At 39.8% G+C, this 25,110-nt stretch overlaps 1 protein-coding gene across 1 annotated transcript in view; it reads right to left on the bottom strand.

Annotated features, from left to right (window-relative positions):
• Positions 1 to 25,110, bottom strand: part of WDR49 (WD repeat domain 49) — a 139,009-nt gene that overhangs the window by 56,898 nt on the left and 57,001 nt on the right. The window contains exons 8-9 of the mRNA XM_042956900.1: positions 22,371 to 22,604; positions 1,629 to 1,793 (exon numbers count right to left, since the gene is read on the bottom strand). Of these exons, the coding sequence (XP_042812834.1) occupies positions 1,629 to 1,793; positions 22,371 to 22,604 (399 nt within the window). The remainder of the gene's footprint in view (positions 1 to 1,628; positions 1,794 to 22,370; positions 22,605 to 25,110) is intronic.

The raw sequence follows: 25,110 nt of genomic DNA, 5'->3' as shown, positions 1-25,110 counted from the left end.
GCCAAATTTCAGAATGCCAAAATTCAGAAAGATAAATGTACTTTCAAAAGCTGTGATTATACTACTAAATTCACATTAAGCCTTCTAAGATGCACGGCTTGAGCTGAAATGTTGAAGGGTGCTCTTCACCCATGTCACTTCATTGTCCTCTCAACATGGCTCCTACCAAGCCCACCTAAAATAACACCCACACGTAGGTATTGTGAAGATCTGACTGTCCCCAAGTCCTATTAAGTCCTTTAGCTGGGACTGTCTGCAAGCTCTTAGCACCCCTGTAGGTTTGTAAGTTTGCCCTACTCTGGACTGTGTAGTTGGTTACTTTCCAAGACAGGGGTGAAAGAAACCTCATCTATTCATTTCAGTTCTCAGTTCAGTCTCATACCCTGGGACTAGTAAGTGGGCTAATCACTTGTTCCTTTTACCTAAGCCTGTCTGACACTCCAGTTTCACTTGTTCTTGTTTATTCCACCTTGACTATTGGGGTTGGAATTGTCCCATTACCTTCCCAACGCCTTTCCAGTAGTCCCGTAAACTAGATTACTTAAACCCAAGCTCTCAGTCCCTAACCTCATGCTGTTAACCTTCCCAGAGGCCCAGCTCTGTTGATTTTCAGAAATTCTCATTGCAGCCTGCCATAGCACCTCCCTCACATTGACAGGTGCCACCCTAGAATCCCCTGAACGCCAACTTCCATCATGTTCCACGTACATATCCAGATAACCTTCCGTTAACCCGTTGGCAGGCTACCGGCATGCAACATACACCCCACCATGGAAGATACACCTAATTAATACCCTTCTCATTCCAGTTATGACAGAAGTTGAGAACTATTCAAAGCTTATTCTGGGAAACTGCCTTCTGTTGCCTCAAAGTGTCACAAGCCATCTCCAATCAAAGATTGTCATTAGTCTCAGAGCTGAGGGGGGCAGAGAAGATTCACTGGTAGGCACGATTGCAGATAGCAAATATCTAAGCTTTGCATGAAAATTTGATCATTTTTCAAAGTATAATAGCTCTCATCTCCCAACAGAAATTAGTAATAGCTATAAAATAATAAAAGTGGAAGTATTAAATACTGTAGGTTTAGGATGATAATAAATAAGATAGTGATTGTTCTTTCTACTATCCGTCTTCACTGTCTCACTTGCCTTCACATAAACGTGCAAATTATAACATGGGTTGATTTTGAAATATTCATTTGCCCCCAAATTTGCATCTGTGCCATTTTAACAAGTTTTCTTGGTTGCACTGATTTCTCATTTTACAAACTAAGAAGAAAACTAGGGACATTAGCTGAAGCATAGGAAAATTATTCAGACTTCTTATTCCCCAAAGTAGTCCTCTATCCAGAACTCTGAGAAAGGCTTTCTGAAATAAGTATGCCAAGTTGTGTTTTTATTCTAAATAATTTATTCAGAGAAATCATTTATTCATTTTTCCACTGAGGCTTTTTTTTCCCCTAACAGCTTTGTTATTAGATGGTATGGGTTATTTAACTCTTCTAATCTTGTCTTGTCTTTCCTCTTGCATGGCCAAAAAGGCAGAAACAAATATAGCTATAGCTGTGTCTCTTCACATAGTATTTTAGCCTCCTCATATGTGGATAGAAAGCATCACTGTGTTCTCACCTTTACGGTCCCATCTGTGCTGCCAGTCAAAAGCCGTGTCTCATTTGCATCAAGGGCCATAGTGCTGATTTCTGCATTGCCATGGCAACCAGTAAACTGTTTGATTTTCTGCCCAGTGTCTATCATCCAGAAGGCAACAGTAGACCCCTCATCACAGCTGATTACCTAAGAGAAAATAACATTGTAAAGAAATTAAATATAGTCCCAGAAGCCACCATTTTTATTTCAATAAAAATATCTAATCTGTGAATTTCCACTACTGAGATCCATCCACCTCCATAGTTAGAGGCGCATTTGTAACATACTTACTTTCTCTTTGTTAAGCTGGTAACATTTCAATTCTTCAGCTAGAACTGAGGTAATGCAGCCATGAGTCTCTTTACCAGAAAAGATAGAATTCTGCTTCTTTTACCCACCCTTCAGCTTACTGTCTAGAGGCCGTACTGAAATCGAGTCCTATTGAAAATAAACTTTAAAATCTTCTGCATTTAAATGACAAAGCTGATTTTAAGTCACGGTGCTCCCACACTATTTACTATATGAAAAGAAGCATTTTACTACGCACCAGCTTCCGTTTAGCATTCAGAAAAGAAAGTGCTACCCAACATTATCGGGGGGTGGGGGGGGAGGGGAGTTAATTTTAACAAAATGCTAGAGCTATCACTTTCAACGCCATTAGTCCCTTTCTTCCTCCTTTCTCAAGGTGCTGCATATATGTCTACAGCGAAACACAATTATTCATGACTTGCTAAAAACAAAGAACACAGGAGGATTAAATCTAAGTCTGCAATATACACCCCAAGAGGAAGGCAACAAAGCAAATGCTAGAAGGGATGGGACCACATATAGTAGCCTGACAATGGGAAATTTTATAGTGGCAAGCCACCTGCTAATTTCAGCGCTAGGTATTTAGGCACCCTTTAAGAGGTTAGAGTCACCTCACCCAGGGGCGCCTGGGTGGCTCAATAGGTTACGTGTCCAACTTTGGCTCAGGTCGTAATCTCACAGGTCGTGGGTTTGAGCCCTGTGGAGGGCTCTGCACTGACAGTGTGGAGTCTGCTTGGGATTCTCTCTCTTTCTCTGCCCCTCCCCCACTTGTGTTCATGCTCTCTCTCTCTCTAAAATAAATAAATACACATTTCAAAAAATCATCTCACCCATATGATTTTGAGACCCAAAAGAATGAAAACCAAATGGACAACACTGAACACACAAATAGGTAGATAGGAAGGGGCCTGAAGTAACAGGTAGACTTTGAGAGAACTTCTGGCATGTTTTTGTCTTCATAGGTATCGATTACCATGGTATAAATGGTAAGTGTGACAATAATATGTCAATTTGAGTATCCCATTTTTATAATTACACAGGTTATTAAAATGTATCAAATGTATATTCAGAAGCCTCGAGAGCTGGCCATCACACATGCATGCTTTCATTCGTTTTGTTGGCAAGCACTGAATATCCACTCTGTGCCCAGCTCTGTAAGAGCAGCAGGGATCACTAATGAATCCCTGCTCTGAAGGAATCTACAACCTAGGCTTGAACACTAAAATCACCCGAGAAACTTTACAAACCATGCCTGTGTACCAGATCAGAGACTCTGCTGTAACTGAACTAAGGAAGGAGCATTTTTTAAAGAGCTTCTCGGGTTCCTGAAGTGTGCACCCTGGGTTGAGCACTATTGGCATAGACAGAACAGACAAGACACAGACAAATGCCAAACAATACTACAGGTTTAGAGGTCTCTCCCCTGGTTGTTGCAGAGGCACAGAGAGGAAAACCCAAAATCCACTTGCTGGGATGGGGAATGGGGAAAAGGTGAGGATGGTCAATGTGGGATTGAAGATAGGAACATGCATTTATTGGATGCCAAGCCCTTTACACTGCGTATCTCACTTAATCTTTCTAAAAACGCTGTAAATAATGTTAGTGCCCTCATTCTACTAGGGACGAAATTGAGATTCTAATCAGCTAAGCACCATTCCCAAGCCTACATAATGAGGTTTGAATCATGGGCTATCTATGACAGACACATCATCAGGCCTTCTCTATTGTAGCATAGTATTCCAGATAATTAAGAGTGTGGTTAGAAGAGAGAACTTAGGCAGTATTCTACGCATGAGAAGCAATACGAAGTGTCATGGAGCCAGAGTGCGCAGAGGAGGAGATAGAGGGTGGGATACGAGGTGAAGAAGCAAGCTGGTGACTGGTACTGAAATTCCTACTGAGCTGTGCTGGAGATCTTAACCAGGGAGACTAGTCCAATGGTGAGCACAGGGGAAGGGGGTGGAAGGGTGGGTGAGACAGGTGATGGAGATTAAGGAGTGCACTTGCCGTGACGAGCACCAGGTGATGTGTGGAAACGTTGAAACCCTATACTGTACACCTGAAACTAACATGACACTGTATGTCCTCTAAACTGCAATTAAAATGTTTGAAAAGAGCAGTGTTAGAGAATAATGAGTCATGTGTATAAATGACTAGGTAGGGGCCTTAGCTTGCAAGAGACTGTCAAGTGGAATGTATGCCTCAAAATCAGCAGCAATCACTGTTCTTGGTGAGGGCGAGAGTGATATAGCATTTTTTGTTGGTCGGTTTGTGAAGGTACTCCTGGCAACGATGTGGAGAACAAGCTGGGGGTGTAGGAAGACCATCTGGGGACTTCTGTCATAGTCCAGGCAAGAGATGTTCACCTGAAACAGCAGTTCAGAGGTAAAAAGGAGAAAAGAGGAAAAAAAAGGGCCACCATTTAGCAACATTTGTGCTCAGCAGAGAACTGATCGTGAGCACATGATCTCTTACAGCCTTTTTCCCCTGAAATTACAAACTGCGACTCTGAATCAAACAACTTCTTAAATGATGTAAAACTATATGTATGTTACACATTTTCTCTCATGAAATCAAAAGTAGCTTAAATATTTCATCACCGTTGTGAAACAACAGCATGGTTTCTAGGACAAATGGCCTGAATCTTGAAACAATGTGACCTACCTCTTCAATTACCATTCGAGATTAACTGACTGTGTTTCTGTCCGCTTTGCTGTGTGCAATACACATGGGGGTGGAGAGCACCAGGTCTGAAGCTAGGATGCCTGAGTTTGGAGGTCAATTGTTTGACCTTGGGCTCATTAACCTCTCTAAGCTTCAGTTCCTTCACTTATAAACCAGGGAGAATCATAGTAACTGCCTCAAACCATTTTTAAAAGGTTTAACTAAACTAATATTTATAAAGCATTTAGCATAGTGCATGGCATACAATAAATAAGCCGTAAAAGTTAACTAGTGTTACTATTCCAGTTAAGCTTTATTTGTCTGACTCTCTATTTTAGGTGATATCACTTTTCATATCCAAACTAGTTCAAAAATATTTAATGTCTTTCTTTCTTTCAACCATGACAGCGAATATAGACAATTACAATTTTAGAAGCCAGATTGTAGATGTACATTGAAATTTCAAATTAGGTCAGATTTGTGAATTTTTCACGTAATTACCTACGAATTTCAATTGCATTCATCAAAAACAAAACCATGAAAACATACAATTTTCCAAGCATGAGTGAAAATTTTGATGGCGTTTTAAGAAAAGGTTAAAGGTTGTGAAGGGTTTTATTATTTCTATTCAAAAAGTATTTATTGACCACTTACATGTTAGGCATTTCCACACTAAATGATGGGCATTCCCTGATAAGAACAAAACAACACAAAACAAAAAAAGCAAAGTAAAATGTGACCATGTTCAAGGAGAAGGCTTGCCCACTTGTCCGAGACTGGCATCGTCCGCGTCACAAAGCATCTAATCAGCAACCACACCACTTTTATCTGCTGTAGACATTCAATGAGGAATTAGTAACTTTCACACTTTGCTACTTGCAGCAAAACTCTCCCTCCGCTGCCCACCTGGCTGAACCCCAACGCTATTCATCAGTTTTCAGCACCTTTCTCTGCTCATTGAATGATTTTTCATGAAATCAGGATCAATAATGGCAAGAGTATATAGCCAGTCGGATTTCATTTTATGGCAGTCTGCAACCTCCAGGAAAACAATGTGCTGAAAAACAAGGACTGACTGTGTCACAAACATCCTACCAGGATTAACCAGACTCTGCTGTCACTATGACAATCTCAGAATACAAGAATAGCAAGACAGGCGAAAAGACTTTCAAAGTTTGGTGAGAGAGGAGTGCACTTAACATCACTTGGCAGGTGAAGGAAGTGTTTGACTACGGGACGGTGAGGACTTTATTTTTAGCAAGCTGATTTTCTCAGTAATAAAGCCCAGGAATAAGTATTGGCATCGTATTTACAGGCCGGATTTTGATGATACCAAATCTCATGAAGTTTTTGGTTCATTCCTGGCTGCTTCTTATCAGATGAGACCTCAAGCGACGAGGACGCAGCAGGGCCCCGGCAGTATGCAGGGCAGAAATGACACTACCCTAAGAACTTCACTCCAGTGCGAGTGGGTTTCAGAGCAAATCGTTGTTCTCCACCTTATGTACCCAAGCTAATAACCATTTAGGAATATATGGGTCTTTTTGTCTCTCTCATCTGAAGCTGTCACAGCCAATGAGGCAATTCTAGGAGATACGAGGTTGTATCCATGTCCCTTAATTGTCTTCTTATATTCCAACAGCAGTAGGCATTTTAGTTGTCTCTCCATGCATTCCAAGTCCTAGGTCTAAGCGGGAAGGGAAATCAAAAATTACAGCAGCAGATATCGCTGGCTACCAAGGGGTGAGGACATTTGATTTAATTGCTGTTTATAGTTCTATTTTCAGTCAGTCCTGTTTGAGGCCCCATAATATAAAGCAGGGTACCTCCTTTATTTCTATTGTGCATCAAATCTCTTAGAAGTTACATCTTTGTAAGTAGTGAGGCGAGGGGAATGATAATATCTAAGTCCTGGTACGGAAGAGGATTCAAATATTTTAAGGCAGCCATTCTCCATTTATAAATCTTATTTATTACCTCTTGTAGAGTAACTTGTAATTTGCTCTTTCAAATTCATTCCTCGAGTTTACTGAACCCCTACAATATGGAAGACCCGGGATTTAGGTGTTGGGGATTCAGCAGTAAACAATCCCTGCCCTTACATTTAGTGGAGGAAAAGACGCAACCAGATGAGAAAACAAAATAAAATAAAAATATATGGCTAGTGGTGATAAGCATTATGGAGAAAAATAAAACTGAGAAGGAGGAAGAAATCACTGGGAGTGAATGCAAAGCTGGGGGCTCAGAGAAAGCCTCCCTGAAGAATCATTTGAAGAAAGACGTGACTGAGGTAAAGGAGGAAGCCACACAGATACCTAAGTGAAGAAAGTTCCAGGCAAAGGAAACAGCAGTGCAAAGGCCCTGAGGTAAAGTGCCCTCGGCACATTCGAGGACTAGCAAGGAGGTAGGCTTAGTGTGAGTGAGGGGAGAGGCAGCAGGCTGTGACCACCTTACATAGGCATTCAAAACACTTTCCAAATCACCAGGCATCCCCAGGAACTAGGTGACAGAAAAATACCACTTTCTATTTTTTGGCTAATATTTACTTAGCTTTTACTCCTGCTTTGTTCCATGTGTGTTTATATGGAATATCCTTTGTCCTTTGTCAGAACATCTACAAGGGAGGTATTATAATCCCTATTTTATAGATAAGAAAACTCTTGTTTAAAGAAGTTAAAAATCACTTGCTCAATACAAAGTATTGGGAACTCTGACTAAAACCTCACCACTTCCCTCATTCTAAACAAATAGCTGAGAAAACACTACTTCAAAAAGCAGTTGAGACTTCCAAGGTTCCAGTTCTGCCTGCTCAGAAGTCATCCACCCTAACAATAAGTAAAAAGCCAAACAAATTCAAAAATCAACAACCCTTCCCGGATCAATAATAGAAATGAGGGCAAATTGCTATCCCCCAGAACTGGAGATATCAACAGGCAAATAGACAAAATAACAATTTACCAGAGCAGGAACTCGTGAACCGAAACTCCACGGGAAACAGTGCTGAGATAGGAAAACAAGAACCGTAATTGACGAATTGCTGGAGGCTCTAAGTGGACGAGTCTGAGAGCTAAAAATTCCAGGGGGAGCCAGTCATAGGGGGGCCCCACAATTTTATGAGCTTTATTTTGAGGATATCGACCAGGTTTTTACTGTAATTTTGGAGAAAAACCCCCTCCTGCTTCCGGCAGGGGCAGAAGCAAAGAAAAGATTTCAAAATACATTAGAGTAATTCTGTTCCTCTTAACAAGGTCTGCGCTGGAGGGAAACTACTTAACCAGGGCCTCACCTGCTGGGGGTTTATCAGCACTCAACTGACCTGAGGAAGGAAAATACCAAATTCTAGCTGGCTCTAGCCTTCCTGTGGGATATAAGGGTGGGGAACAACTGGGAAGCCTATGTGAAGCTCACATATGTCCAGAAGCACAGGCTCACAAAAGACTGACACCTAATCCTAGGAATATAGAATCCTTCCCCGCCCCCCACCTCACCACCACACTTCTAAAGGCCTATTTACAGCAGTTCCTTTCACCATATGTCCCACTATCAAGAAGATATTACTATGAGAGGAGAAGATGGGATTCAGTAGGCAGAGAGGGAAAGATTAGGGCCTGAGGTCCCTGGGTAGGGAAAAACACATATTTTGGAACAATGCTGGGAGTGTCTGACCATAGCAAATCCCCTCAGGTGCAATGTTCCTCTTAAGAACTAACAGACCCCCACCTACTGTCCCTCGGGTTTCCCTCAGGAATTTGAGGAAAGACCTAGGTATGGCTATAGGCCACCCGGCATACAATGGAAATTAACCAATCAGGAATGGACAACTCAACACCTCGAGTTATCCAGCCAATAAGGGTAGAACCTGAGAAGGAACAAGGAGGAAGTGAAGGGGAGAGTAGGGGAGGGCTAACCAAAACCTTGTAAAACAAGACCCTTGCGTCTTGTCGGGGGGCATTCACTTTTGAATATCCCCTATCTGTAAAGAGCTTTCCTACTAGTCTAACTTTGTAATCTTATACTCTAATAAACTTTTTCCTGCTGCTCATTTTGTGTCCACCTCTTAATTCTTCAACGCGGAGAGACAACGAATTCTGGGTATTGTGGTGAAAGATCCTGCAACACTACAAAACATTCTAAAAGGCAAAAAAAACATAGTTTGAAGAAAGAGAGCAAGCATTACACCCAGACATGGCAGCAGGGATGTTGGAATTATCAGATCGGAAATTTAAAACAACTATGATTAACGTGCTAAAGGCTCTAATGGGTAAAGATAGCATGTGAGAACAGATGGGTAATGTGAGCAGAGAGATGGAAATTCTTAGAAAGAACCAGAAAGAGGTGCTACAGATCAGGAGGGAAGTATGCCTTTCATGTGCTTACTAACAGACTAAATGTGGCTGAGGAAAGACTCTCTGAGCTTCCGGATATATCAGTAGAAACCTTGAAAACTGAAAAGGCAGAGGACAAAGACTGAAAACAAAAACAAAATACAGTGTTCAAGAACTGTGGGGCAACGACCCAAGGTATAATATTCACACAGTGTGAATACAAGTAGGAGAAGAAAAAAAAAAGGAACAAAAGAAATACCTGAAACAGTAATGACTGAAAATTTTGGCAAATTAATGACAGGTACCAAGCCACAGATTCAGGAAGCTCATGTGACCCCAAGCAGAATAAATGCTAGAAAAAGAAAAATAAATAAATAAATAAATAAATAGCAACACCTAGGCCTAGTGAAGTCAAAGGTAACATCTTAAGAGAAGCCAGATAAGAAAGACAACTTATCTTCAAAGGAACAATAAAGATAAGAATTACATTTGACTTCTCCTTAGAAAACACAATCCAGAAGGGAGTCAAGTGAAATATTTAAAGTGTTGAGAGAATAAACCTCCCAACCTAGAATTCTATATCTCGTGAAAATAACCTTGAAAATAAAGAAGTAGACTTTCTCAAACAAACAAAAATTAAAGGAATTTGTTGCCAGTAGGCCTACCTTCAAACTATGTTAAAAGAAGATCTTTAAAGATAAAGAAAATAAAGTCAGAAAATTGGATCTACACCAAAAGGGAAAAACATTAAAGAAAGAATAAGTAAAGGTAGAATAAAAACTTTTATTTTTCTTGTTCTTAATTGATCTTAATTTTATCTAACAGATCAAAACAATAATACCAACAATGCACTAAATTATGTATGCTTATGTATACACACATGATTATATAGAGATATATGCTAATATATAAGGGAAATGAATGACAACAGTGATACAGGGGGAAAGAGGGAGGAATTAGATTATTTTGTTACTATAAGGCATGAAAACTACTTGTAAAGTAATATAGTGTTATGTGAATATGGACTTGGATCTGTTATAAACGTGTATTGAAAACTCTAGAGCAACCATTTTTCAAAAGCTAAAAGCAAAATGTAACTGATATGCTAAAAAAAGAGAGGAAATAGAATCAATTAAAACCACAGAAAAGGAACAGAAGATTAAAACAGGAACAAAGAACAAGGGCAACCAATAGAAAACAGTGACAAAGTGAAAGCTATTTATCCAACTATATCAATAATCACTTTGAATCTAAATGCACTAAATGAACAAATCAAGCCAGATTGTCAGATTGGATCGAAAATCAAGACCCAACTATATGTCGTATAAAAGAAACTCAATTTAAATATAAAAATACATTCAGATTTAAAGTAAAATGGACAAAGAATGATATGCCATGCTAACACAAATGAAAAGGACGTGAGAGTAGCTATAGTAATTTCAGACAAAGCAGACTTTAGAGCAAGAAGGTTATTAGGGATGAAGACGGGAATAATAATAAAGGGTCAAGTCTCCAAGAACACATAACATTCCTTAATGTGTGTGACTCTAACAAACTGCATCAAACCACAGGAGGTGAAACTGGTAGAACTGTAAGGAGAAATACATTAATCCACTTTTATAGAAGATTTCAACACTCCTCTTTCAGAAAAGGACAGAACCAGCAGGCAGAAAATCAGTAATGATATAGTTGAACTCAACAATATCATCAATCAAGTGGATACAAATATAAAATAAACTACCTCATACAACAATGACAAAATACATATTCTTCTCAAGCTTGTATGGAACTGTCACCAAAATAATATGCCCCATATTTTGGGACATAAAACACACCTTAAACAAATTTAAAAGAATAAAAATCATACAATGTCTGGTCTTCGACCACAGTGACATTAAACTAGAAATCAACAACAGAAAGGTAACTAGAAAAATCCCTTAAAACTTGGAGATTAAATGGCACATTTCTAAATAACACATAGGTCAAAGAAACTCTCAAGAGAATTTTTAAAATATTAACTAAATTAAAATGAAAACACAAATAAAAATTTTAGGATGCAGAGAAAGCAATGCTTAGAGGAAAATTTATGCATATATTGGAAAAGTTAATGCAATTAAAAGTAAGCAGAAGAAAAGAAAAAATTAGAGCAGAAATCAATGAAACTGAAAACCAAAAATTAATAAAGTCAGTGAAACCAAAACCTTTATTGAAAAGATCAGTAAAACTGATAAGACTTTAGCTAGTCTAAGTAAGAAAAAAAAGAAGAGAGAAGACATAAATCACTAATATCAGAAATGAAAGAGGGGACATCACTAAAGATCCCATATACATTAAAAGGATAATAGAGGAATACATACTATAAAAACTCTATGCCTACAAATTTGACAACCTAGACAAAATAGGCCAACTTATTTAAATACACAATCTTCCCAAATTCTCACAAGAAATAGACATATTAGGAAAAAATAGACATAAGAGAAGTCCAAATAGGCTTATATCAGTGAAAAAAATTAAATCAATAGTTAATAATGTGCCTTTTTAAAAAAATTATTTAAATTCTAGTTAGTCGACACTCAGTACAATATTGGTGTCAGTAGAATTCAGTGATTCATCACTTAACATACAACACTCAGTGCTCATCATCATATGTGCCCTCATTAATGCCCATCCCCCATCTAGCCCATCCCCCACCTACCTCCCTTCATCAATCCTCAGTTTGTTCTCTATCGTTAAGAGTCTCTTATGATTTGTTTCCCTCTCTTTTTCCCTCTTCCCAAATGTTCATCTATTTTGTTAAATTCCACATGACTGAAATTGCATGGTATTTAATCGTCTCTCTCTGATTTCGTTAGTGTAATAGACTCTAGCTCCATCCATGTCATTGCAAATGGCAAGATTTCATTATTTTTGATGGCCAAGTAATATGCCATTGTATATATGTACCACATCTTCTTTATTCACTTATCAGTCGATGGACAATTTGGCTATAGTTTGGCTATAGTTTCTATAGTTTGGCTATTGTTGACAAGGTTGCTATGAACACTGGGGTGCATGTACCTCTATGAACCTGTATAATTAATAATATTCTAAAACAGGAGCACCTGGGTGGCTCAGTTGGTTAAGCGTGACCTTTGGTTTCAGCTCAGGTCATGATCTCATGGTTCATGAAGTTCTACCCCTGCATCAGGCTCCGCTCTGTTAGTGCAGAGCCTGCTTGGGATTCTCTCTCTGCCCCTCCCTGCCTCTCTCTCTCAAAATAAATAAATAAACTTAAAAAAAGTTAAAAACACATAATGTTCCAAAACAGAAAGCACAGGCTGAATAGGTTCATTGATGAATTCTATGAAAATTTAAGGAAGAAATGATACCAATTTACTATAGTCTTGTTCAGAGGATAGAAGCAGAGGGAATACTTCCTGACTCATTCTATGAGGCCATCATCACCCTAACCAAACAAAATACCAAAACCAAAGACATTACAGAAAAGAAAACCACAGACCAATATGTCTCATAAACATAGATGCACCAATACTTAACAAAATAATAGCAAATCAAATCCAACAATGCATAAAAAAAGTCACATAGCGTAACCAAGTGATACTTATCCCAGGTATGCAAGGCTGCTTCAACATTTAAAAATCAATTAATGCAAACCATCACATTGATAGGAAGAAACATCATGTGATCATATTAATAGATGCAGAAAAAGCATCTGACAAAATCCAATACCTATTCATGATAAAAATTGTCAGTAAACTTGGGGTACTCGGGTGTCTCAGGTGGTTAAGTGACTGACTCTTGATTTCAGCTCAGATCGAGGTCTCACAGTTGTCAGGCTCTGTGATGGGGGAGTCTGCTTAGGATTCTCTCTCACCCTCTCCCTCTGCCCCTCCCCTGCTCCCCCTCGTTCTCTCTCTCTGTCTCTATCAAAAAAAAAAAAAAAAAAAAAAAAAATATATATATATATATATATATATATATATATATATCTCAGTAAACTACTAGTAGAGGGAAACTTCCTCCACTTGATAGAGTACTTGCAAAAAACATAGAGCTAATATCATACTTAATGGTGAGAAACACGAAGCTTCCATACTAAGGTACAAGGCAAGCATATCCCCTCTTATCACTCCTTTTCAGCATCATCTAGAAACTTTACCTAACTCACTAAGACAAGTAAAGGAAATAAAAGGTATAAAGATTAGAAAAGAAGGAATAAATTGCCTTGGTTAACAGATGACATGATCCTCTATGTAGAAAATACGAAAGCATAAATAAAAAACTCCTAGAACCAAAATGATTACAGCAAGATAGCAGGATACAAGGTTAATATATAAAAGTCAATCGTTTTCCTATAAAGCAGCAATGAAAAGTAGAATTTGAAAATAAAACTGCAATGCCATTTACATTCATAGTTACTGAAATTAAATACTTAGGTATAATTTAAAAAATGAACAAGATCTATATGACATAAACTACAGACCTCTGATAAATGAAATCAAAGAACTAACTAAATGGAGATATTCCATATTTTATGGATAGGAAAACTCAATATTGTGAAGATCTCAGTTCTCCCCAATTTAACCAATATATTCCATGCAATGCAAATAAAAATCCCAGCAAGTCATTTTGTGGATATTGACAAACCGATTCTAAACTTTGTATAAAGAGACCAAAGACCCAAATGTACTAACACAATATTATAGGAAAAGAACAAAATTGGAAGACTGACACTGCCAACTTCATGATTTACCATGAAGCTTCAGTAATCAACACAGTATAATACTGGCATAAAAATGGACAACTAGATCAATGGAACAGAAAAAAGAGCCCCAAAATAGATGCACATAAATGCGGTCAACTGATCTTTGCCAAAGAAACCAAGGCGGTATAACGGAGACAGGATAGTCTTGCCAACAAATGGTGCAGGAATAACTGGACATCCATATGTAAGAAGATGAATCTAGACGCAGACCTCACGCCCTTCACAAAAACCAACACAATGGATCACAGACCTAAGAACATAAAACACAAAACTGTAAAACGCCAAGAAGACACCTTGGAGAAAATTTAAATGACCTTGGGTTTGGCAATGACTTCTTAGATAAAACGTTGAAGGTATGGTCCATGAAAGACAAAGACGGATAAGCTGGACTTCATTAAATTTAAAAATTTCTGCTCTGCAAAAGACACTGTCAAGAGAATGAAAAGGTAAGGCACAGATTTGGAGAAATCATTTTCAAAAGACATTTATGTTGAAGTACTGTTACCCAGAATATACAAAAACTCTTAAAATTCAACAAGAAAACAATCCAATTAAAAAATGGGCCGGGGCGCCTGGGTGGCTCGGTCGGTTAGGCGTCCAACTTCAACTCAGGTCACGATCTCACGGTCCGTGAGTTCGAGCCCCGCGTCGGGCTCTGGGCTGATGGCTCGGAGCCTGGAACCTGCTTCCGATTCTGTGTCTCCCTCTCTCTCAGCCCCTCCCCTGTTCATGCTCTGCCTCTCTCTGTCTCAAAAAAAATAAATAAACGTTAAAAAAAAAAAAATTAAAAAATGGGCCAAAGATCTTAACAGACACCTAACCAAACAATATAAACAAATGGCAAATAAGCATATGAAAAGATGTTCCACATTATATGGCATTGGGGAAATACAAGGTAAAATAATAATGCGATACTATACATCTATTGTACACACTATACGTTCCAATAGAACGGCTTAAATCTGGAACACTGACAACCTCAAATGCTGATGAGGCTGTAAAGCAGTAAGATCATTCATTCTTATTGCCTGTGTGAAAGCAAACTGGTACAGCCACGTTGGGAGGCACAAAACTAAGCATATTCTTACCATACAAGCTCCCAATCATGTTTCTTGATATTTACCCAAAGGAGTTGAAAACTTATGACCACACAAAAGCCTATGCATGGAAGTTTACAGAAGCTTTATTCATAATAGCCAATACAGGGACGCAGCCAAGATGTCCTTCAGTAAGGGGCACCAGGGTGGCTCAGTCGGTTAAGCATCCAACTTGGGCTCAGGTCATGATCTCATGGTTCGTGAGTTTGAGCCCTGCATTGGGCTCTGTGCTGACAACTCAGAGCCTGGAGCCTATTTCAGATTCTCTCTCTCTCTCTGCCCCTCCCCTACTTGCATTCTATCTCTCTCTCCTCTCTCTCTCTCAAAAATAAACATTAAAAAAAATTTTAAAAAAAAGATGTCCTTCAGTAAGTGAATGGATAAATAAACGGTGGAACATCTATACAATGGAATACCATTCAACATTAAAAAAAAAAATCGCTCAAGCCATTAAAATACATAGAGAAAACATAAATGCATATTACTGAGTGATAGAAGCCAATCTGAAAAGGCTGTATGCTATAATGGTGGATACATGAGATTATACATTTGTCTAAACTCTCAGAATGTACTACACCAAGATTGGCCCTAATGTAAACTGTGGTTACACTTGGTGATAATGATGTGTCAGTATAGGTTCATCATTTGCAATAAATGTACCACTCTAGTGGTGGGTGTGGATGGTGGGGCAGGGTATGAGCGTGGGAAGACAGGGGGCATATGGGGGTATCTTTGTACTTTCTACTCACTTTTGCTGTGAACCTAAAAGTGTTGTTCAAAAAAACAAATTCTTTTTTAAAAAAGGCTGAGACTGTGATGTTGAGAGAGGCTGAGGAAAGGGTGGCTTTTATGGAGACTATTTGACGATATCCATCAAGGTTACTGACATAAATACTCTCTGACTCCATAATTTCACCTCTAGGAATTTATTCCACAGATATTTCCTCACTAGTGCTAAAACCTGTGTGTTCAAGGTTGAAAACTACTACATTATTTGTAATATAAAAATACTGAAATCAAAAAATGTCCGTAAAAGCTGAGGAAAAAACTTTGTTACAACCATGTAATGGAAGACTGTGCAACTGTAACAAAGTAAGAGGCTATACTCTAGGTAATGAGGTAAGATGATCTTTAGGCTGTATTGTTAGGTGAAAAATCAATGTACAGAACAGTGTTTCTGTGCATACAATATGCTATCGTTTGTGTAAACAGCATTTAAAATAACATCAATTCTTAAATATTAAGAATTAAATCTATCCATATTTAAAAGTGAGTGTATATGTTTCCTTGTGTATGAATAGAATAGCGGTTAAAGGTAGTTCCTGAAAGTCAAAACTGGTTGCCTCGAGGGAAGGAAACTGAGTGGGTAGAGATGGAGAAGAGGAAATTTTCACTGAAATTTTCACTCAACATCCTTTTGAGTTTTGTAACATTGAAATGTGTTCTTCTTTCCAGGTTAATGACATTTAAATATGCATATGTGCATATGTGTGTATATATATGATTTGGTGTAACCTTAAGACGAGGGTGCTCCCCATGTCTCCAACAGGTGACCAGAGCCCATGGCCTCAGGATTGACATGTAACCAAGTACAGCCTCAAGTTGACCACTTAAGAAGAGCCATGCCAATAAAAGGAAGGTCACTTGGAGTCCAGCAAATAAGGCAGGCAAGGAGAAAGTTTTCATCAGTGTTCATCCAGCTATGTTCAAAAGAGAAACTCATTGGCTTTGACCTGAATACAAGCACTAAAGAGGTATAATGTCTTGTAAGGCGAAGATAAATTTCCCTCAAGCTTGTCCACTTCCCTTTGCTCAGATTTACAATTACCAAGGGAACTACCAATTGAATTGGTTAGATTCTCAAATATCTCAATTTCCAAAAAATGGTGTGCAGAAGAGAGGACAAGAGACACACTGTCACTAAAAAATTACAGTCCAGCCCCATTTAAAAAAAGAAAAAACTTTTAATGTTTATTCATTTTTGAGACACAGAGAGAGACAGAACACGAGTGGAGGAGGGGCAGAGAGACAGGGAGACACAGAATACGAAGCAGGCTCCAGGCTCTGAGCTGTCAGCACAGAGTCTGATGTGGGGCTCAAACCCACGAACCACGAGATCATGACCTGAGCTGAAGTCAGATGCTTAACCAACTGAGCCACCCAGGCTCCAGCCCCATTTTTAATGAATGATTTGGCATTATGCCTTGCTGTGATGGTACAAGAGGTGGTCCTCGATAAAGAGCACCACTCTGGCTAATATGCAGAGGGTCTAGTCTTCAAATTTTCCAAGTCAACATCCCATGCTGAGACGTGGAAACCCCACCAATGATCTCAAGGGTCCTGCTGGAGGCAGCCAGGCAGCCGCGGACATGTCTCTTTACATAACCATGCATGTGATTAATATGCTTACTCTTGGAGATTGGGTAAAATGGTAAGATTCTGGGAGGCAATTTGTGTATCAAATTATCTAATATGCATATATTTTAACCTAGAATTCATTCCTAAGATTTTACCCTAGAGAAATAAAGTCATGAGTGTGAATATATTTATGCATAAAAAAGTTCATAATAGCAAAATTCTCATCAAGGCAAATGGATCAGTAAATTATGATACACACACAGGGATACTGTGCTGCTTTTTAAAAATGATTTAGTAGATCTACATACACTTAGGTACAAGGAAATATATTCCAATATATTATAGAATAAAGAAGAAGCTTACGGAACCATATTTATATAAAATATTCTATGCACACAGAGATATTTAGAACATATTGATGGTATTTCAGCAATACTTAGTTCCTTATTTGAGCTTACTGCATTGTTTTAATTTCTTATAATAAGCATGTAGTGCTTTACAAAGCTAAGTTATTTAAATAATAAAAAATAGTTAATATGGTTCCCTGCCTAAATGCAATGATGCCTAAATATCTAGTCTGACTATAAATATGTCCTAGACGCAAGACAAACTGAAACATCACCATATTTTACAAAAACAACATAAACCCACATCATTAGGATGAGAGCCAGAGTGATTACTCAGAAATTTTATCTATTCCAGTTTATAGGAGTCCTACAAATACATTTTTTTTAAGTTTCCTAACCTCATGAGTTTTTAATAAAAGCTCCATTTAAGAACTCGGTGCAAAGACAGTTCATTAGAACTGCCTCGGGGATATTGAGTTCCTTTGATTCTTTCAAAATTCAGCATTCCAGGGACTCCTTCATCCTGTCCCAACTTGTTCTGCTGTGAGCTGTGAGGGCAAGCTTTGCCGGGTGAGGTAAAGCATGTGGTTTCTTTTAAAAGATTTTGCAGGGTATAACATCACTTTCTTAGATTAGGGTACAAGGATACCAAAAGGCAGGTGGATAAAGAAAAGTCGCAGAGCTGCGCCCAGTTGCTTTAATACAGGGATTATGTCAGGTCTCTGCCGAAGTCCAAAGAGAATGAAATAATAATAAAGCTTCTGCAACATATTTTTTTTTAATTTTTTTTTTCAACGTTTTTTATTTATTTTTGGGACAGAGAGAGACAGAGCATGAACGGGGGAGGGGCAGAGAGAGAGGGAGACACAGAATCGGAAACAGGCTCCAGGCTCCGAGCCATCAGCCCAGAGCCTGACGCGGGGCTTGAACTCACTGACTGCGAGATCGTGACCTGGCTGAAGTCGGACGCTTAACCGACTGCGCCACCCAGGCGCCCCTTGGCTTCTGCAACATATTAAAATGACAACAGAAAGGGAGGTTTTCATTAAACTCAGACAAAGAGAAAGTCTACCAAAACAAAACAAAACAAAACAAAAAACAAAAAACCCCACCAAACCAGATAACCAAAGAACAAGTTCCTGTGGACTGAAAAAGCCTGGATTCCTTTTGAACCTGGAATGAGAAAGGGTGATATTTGACCAAATCTAGCAATTGAGATGTATGTGATGCTTGGGAGAGTCTAAGGAGTTGTAGGAAGATACAGAAGTGGAATGGAAGGATCTTTCCCCTTACATCAAAATCAAAGGAGCAGAGAAAAATGGGAGTTTAGTTAAGTGTTTGACTGGAAACAACTAGAAATGTGAGCAACACTCAGAGAGGGGAGAGGTAAGTGTGGGGTGTCCCTGCAGATTCTGGGAGCGGAGAGGACCAAGAGGAGCTCTGGGGATGAATGTTTATGAGCAGGAAGTGAGGAGAGAAGGGGCAGGATCAACAACTACCTCACCTAAAGTGGTGTTCCTGGATAAACCCAATTCAGGATCCCCTCCTCCATTCTAATCCTCCTAACATCTTGCTTTCACATGCACATGGTTAAAACAAAGATTAAGGAATAGCAAGAAGTTTAAGAATAGTAGTGTCATAAATCACCAGCATTTAGCCTGAGAGGTATAGGGGGCTGGGGGAGCCTTGATAAAGCTGGCTGTTTCTAAGAGGCAGGCTATAGCAAAGCAATGCTGCAGAGATATGTGCTGTTGCCAATTTCACATCTATGCTCCCCACCTCCGTCACCCAACACCCTCCCCACAAGACACATACATTTTTAAGAGTCAATCAACTGAAGCTTAGACATGTTAAGCTATCTGCTGGACCCTGAACTCTGATTTAACTCAGCGGATCTAAAAACTTTAGATCTTGGGGGCACCTGGATGGCTCAGTTGGTTAAGTGTCCAATGCTTGATTTCGGTTCACGTCATGATCTTACAGTTCATGGGTCCAAGCACCTTGTCTAACTCTTCTCTGACATTGTGGAGCCTGCTTGGGATTCTCTCTCTCCTCTCTCTCTCTCTGCCCCTCCCATGCGTGCGCTCTCTCTCTCTCTCTCTCTCTCTCCCAAAGGGATCTTGGGATCCCTTAACGCTCTTAAAAATTACTGAAGAATCCAAACAGGTTTAGTTTATGTGGGAGATAGAGACAAAGATAAATATACTATGTATTTACCATATTAGAAATTTAAACTGAGAAACTGTGAAAACACAAGAATACAAAAGCTTATATTCTTTTAGCCATTAGAGCAATGATGTCATCACCCCTCACGCAGCCTCTAGAAAACCCCAGTATACACTCAGGAGACAATAATGAAAAACGCGAATGACTACTACTATGATAAAAAGAGTTGTGATCTTGCAGATTCTCTGAAAGAATCCGAGCTCCCTCAGGGGTCTGAGGTCACACTGTGAACTGCTGGTTTTTTTCTTTTTAATTTTTTAGTTTTTAGTTTAGTGGAGGGAGGGAGGGGCAGAGAGAGGGGGAGAGAAAGAATCCCAAGCAGGCTCCATACTCAGCACGGAGCTCGACGCAGAGCCCGATGCAGGGCTCAATTCCTTCATCCTGGGATCATGACCTGAGCTGAAACCAAGAGCTGAACATGTGACCAACTGAGCCCCCCAGGCACCCCGAAAATTGCTGTTTTAAACTCAAGTCCATGCTTTATTTTTCCAAGACCAGGCTGTAGTACATTCAGTGAATGACATTCACAATCTGGCTGTAAACTCCCTTTACTGCCTCAACTCCCACAACATTTGCTAAGTACCTCCAAACACCAGAATAAATCCTCTCCCTGTTGAAAAAAAAAAAAAAATGTCCTGTGAGTACGGGAGGCTCTCTGAAAGCTCATGCTGTGTCTTCTGTCTGGAACTGTTTCCTTCCCCTTTTAGAGAGTCCCACTCTAAGACTTCAGGGCTCTATTCTGTCACCAAGCCCAGCCCCAGGCAGAACTGACCACCCGCCGGGGACACAGCACTTTGCTCTCATCTCTACTGCGTTTTACTGTATTCCACTTTGAAGGTGTGAATTAGTAATGTGTCTGCCTCCCTTCTTCCATCCCTCAATCCTGAATTGAGCCCCTGCTTAGCAGTGAACACCAAGATGGTCTGGACCTGAATCTCCCCGAGCTACTGGAAGAAAGAGATGGGAGTGTAGGAATCTGACTCCTCATTCCTGGCACCTGGACTTGTTCAAAACTGTTTTATTTGCTTGGTCTAATTACTCTGAAATGATACATTGTCACTGGGGGATGGGACCGTGGGTGACTTTGTTTTCTTTGCTCCTAACTGCAATACATTTTTATAATTATAAATGTAATGCCACATTAAAGTGTTTCTCTGTAGCCTAGCCGCTCTAGTTACGAAACACATATGCTAGGGACGGTTCTATGTGCTTTATATACATATTAATGCTTTTAATTATTTACACTGCTAACAGCAAAAATAAGTAGAGGTGTGAACACCCAACTCAACCGTACGGTGATTCTTCCCACTTCGTACCCCATATGTGCGCGTTCTATTGTTCCCTGCCATTTGCCTGTATTTCCGCTATCTTGGCTTTATCTTCACATCCCAAATGGGAGATTCCTCATCTTCGTGTCCCGTTTCCTGAATTCCGCCTGGGATATTGCTCATCTAATGGCGAGACAACATAAGATCTTCACATCCACATACAGACCTAGCTTTTTAATTTTGCAGATCTCAATTAGCAAAATGTTCTCCTGGAAATAAATAACATCTCTCAGTGGCCACCAGGGAGCCGAATTAACTGGCTGCCTTCATAAACTTCAGTAAAACATTTACGGGAGAATGTTCCCCGCAGATGGAATTCAAAATGGATTGTTTTGTAAAGGATTTTTATCTCCTACAATAACCAGAAAACAGAGTGTTTAAAGTACTGACACGGCACGCTACTCATTACCAACAAAGGGCTTTCCACCCCTTGCACAAAAAACGAACCACTCGTTTCTGCACGAGCGCAGAAGCTTCTGCGGAAGGGAAGGGAGGACGGGTTGGAGTTATTGTTTAATTGGCCGCAAGCTGGATACCAGCTCTCTGCTCCGCTCCTGCTGTGCAGTTACCATCAGGCCTGAGGTGATCACTGCAGCAGGCTAAACTTCCCCGGTGCCTCTCCCTCCACGACGCCGCACGCTGGTCCTCTCGGAAGGCCTGGGGTCTGCGCGGCATCTTTGCTCCAGAGGAGCAAGGGCGTCCTCATTGACATGCAGGTGGCGATCCCGTAAGCAAAGGCTGCAAAGTGTCATTAAAGTAGCGGGGAGACAGACGCCGCTGGCGCTGCATACCAAGTGGCGCCACATTTAACTGAATCATTTTATTATGAATACATTCCGGGCTGCCACTGTGAGCCGCTGGTGTAAAATATGCCTGGCAAAATGGATCTCTGCTAATTACATTTCATGCATATTTCAGAACTTTCCGCGGAGATCCAGGAGGATGGTGCTCATAAAAGAGAACTTTACAGCCAGGTTCACTGGCATTTGGCACCAAGACCCAAACTAGCGAGCGACAAACAGAAGCTCAATTATATTACACGTTGTGTTTGTTTTAGTCGGACTATCCTAATTCCTTACAACTCTATCTGTGCTGCTGTGGTCACGGGCTGGACACGAAATCACCCTTCAATTCCACCTGAACACACATTATTGCAGAAAAGCACATGGCTGTTAAATCATTTCTTCCCCACGTTTTTTGTTTTTTGTTTTTTTCTATCTGTCCTCAGTTGCCTTACACTGAATTAAGGAAATGAGCCTCTGGACATGGGGACGTGTCAGAAGAGTGACAGAGAAGCATCATTACCTGCTTCAAGACTGAATTGTAAAGAGCACAAGTGACTGGTTTCTTGTGACTCTTCACCCTCTTGCCGGCCTCGCTTTTCATTGCCAACAGTCCAAGCTGGTTATTAAATGAGATGAAAAGTCGTCCGTGGGCTTCATCAAAGTGGAAGAGACATCTGAAGTCCTGACTTTTGGAGAAAGAACAAGCTATCCTCTGGATGGACAGCTGGTGCTGAATATCCCAGAGTCTCAAAACCTGGTTAAAAAGTGACAAAGTCATATGAACATGTCAAGAATAATTGTAGTCTTTTAGCCCAAATTTTTTCTAGTTCACTCTCAACCCAGGGCAGATAGTTGTTTCCTCCACAGTGTTACAGTTATTTATACTGTAACATATGGCACATATGACATGAGAGAGAGAGGGGGGAGGAAGAGAGGAAGACAGGAAGAGAGAGAGAGAGAGACAGAGACAGAGAGAGAATCTTAAGCAGACTCCACGCCCAGAGCAAAGCCCAATGTGGGGCTCAATCTCACAACCGTGTGGTCATGACCTGAGCCAAAATCAAGAGTTAGATACTTAACCGACTGAGCCACCCAAGCGCCCCAAATGTCTCCTCACTTGTAATCTTCTGCATGGAAGAACTGTGTTTTGTCTCAATCCCCGGAAGGATGATGTATTTAGCAAGTGCTTGTAGTAGGCAAAAATAATAGTCCCCCCAAATGCCCATGTCCTAATCCCTGGAGTGTGTGAATATGTTGTTTTGCATGACAAAAGGGATTTTCCAGGTGTAATAAATTAAGGACTTTGAGATGGAGAGATTACCCTGGATGCTATGGGTGAGTCCAGTGTAATCAGACGGGAGATCAGAGTGATGGGGTATGAGAAGGACTCCATCCAGTATTGCTGGTTTTGAAGATGGAGGAAGGGGGCCATGAGCCAAAGAAGCCGGAAAAGGCAAGGAAACTAATTCCCCCCAGAGCTTCCAAAAAGGAAGAGTCCTGCCAACACCTTGATTTTAGCCCAGTGAGACCTATGCTGGGATTCTAACCTACAGAACACAAATGCATCTGTGTTGTTTTAAGCCACTGAGTTTGTGGTTATTTGTTACAATAGCAAATGAAAAGTAACACAGAGTCTCTCTCTCTCTCTCTCCTATATGTAATATTATATATAACACTTTTTATATAGTTGTTACGCATTATATGTACATATTAACCTCTTTTATAGCTATAGAGTATAGCATATTACCTACATAGTATATACATACATATATATTGCGTATGCGTGTGAAATAAAAGACTCGGTATTAAGTGAACTCAAGTTCACATAAACCACAGACATCAGATTCTTATTCAAACACAGACAAACAAGGCACAAAAATGACATGCAGACAGAATGAGACAAACACGGGAGGAAACAGGAAGAGCAGCTTTGCAGGTATACACGCTGCTGTTCTCACTCATGGAACAGCATTAACGCAGGCCAGTGAGGGAGAGTCACAGTGAAGACAGTGAAAAGTCCCTCCAAAAGATGCGAGCAGGCCAGCTCTAGAGTTAGACTTTTTGAGTTCTCGTCTTGGTTCTGCCTCTTATTCTACGGTGACCTCTAACAAGTTTATTTGTCTGAGGTTTTGATGTAGTACCTAACTCATCCAATGCTCTGAAGATTGAACCAGAGCCCGTGTCAAGCATTTAGTATGATAACCAGCATGTAAAAAGTGTTCAATAAATGCTTTTATTATTAAGTGTATTTCATTATTTTTTTCATCGTGTAAATATTAGAACCTAAGAGCAGAAAGCGTTCTTTCAAATAAACTAGTCTGTGTTATCCGATGTAACATTTCTAAATTATTGATAAAAAACGGTCTCTGTTTAAATGAGTGTTTACAGGCAACCCTGTAGTTCTTAACTTATTTTTATTTTTTTAAGTTTATTTATTTTGAGAGAGAGAGAGAGAGAGAGAGAGAGAGCGAGCACAAGTGGGGGAAGAACAGAGAAAGAGGGAGAGAGCGAGAATCCCAAGCAGGCTCTACACTGTCAGTGCAGAGCCCAGTGCAGGGCTTGAACTCACAAATCATGAGATCATGACCTGAGCTGAAATCAAGAGTTGGACACTTAACTAACTGACTGAGCCACCCAGACACCCCAGCTCTTAATCTATTTTATTTTATTTATTTATTTTTAAAGTACATTATTTTATCTTTAGAGAGAGAGAGAGAGAGCACAAATAGGTGAGGGGCAGAGAGGAAAGACAGAACCCCAAGCAGGCTCTGAGCCGTCTGCACAGAGCCTGATGTGGGGCTCAAACTCACGAACTGTAGATCATGACCTGAGCTGAGATTGAGAGTCAGAGGCTTGAGTGACTGAGCCACCCAGGTGTCCCTTAACCTATTTTAAATCATATAATCTTTCGAGAAAATAAAATCTGTTCAAAATGATGGTCTATCCCCTCCTCCTAAATGCATATGCCCATATATATATACAGAATCTTGCATATAATTTCTTTGAGCATATAGACACGCGCATCTCCCAAACATATGTATATACTCAGAATCTGCAGGTTAAAAGTCCCTGTGGTATCTACTATGTACATTCACCCAGAGATATCCTCTTCTACCTTCTGGTTCTACCCTCTTTTCCTACATCTACATAAGCCTCTTCTTTTTATTTTATTTTATTTTATTTTATTTTATTTTTTAATATATGAAATTTATTGTCAAATTGGTTTCCATACCACACCCAGTGCTCATCCCAAAAGATGC

The sequence above is a fragment of the Panthera tigris genome, chromosome C2 (assembly GCF_018350195.1).
Source record: "Panthera tigris isolate Pti1 chromosome C2, P.tigris_Pti1_mat1.1, whole genome shotgun sequence".
Taxonomy (NCBI): Eukaryota; Metazoa; Chordata; class Mammalia; order Carnivora; family Felidae; genus Panthera; species Panthera tigris.
Note: the sequence above shows the minus strand (reverse complement) of the source record. Positions and strands in the feature narration are given on the sequence as shown.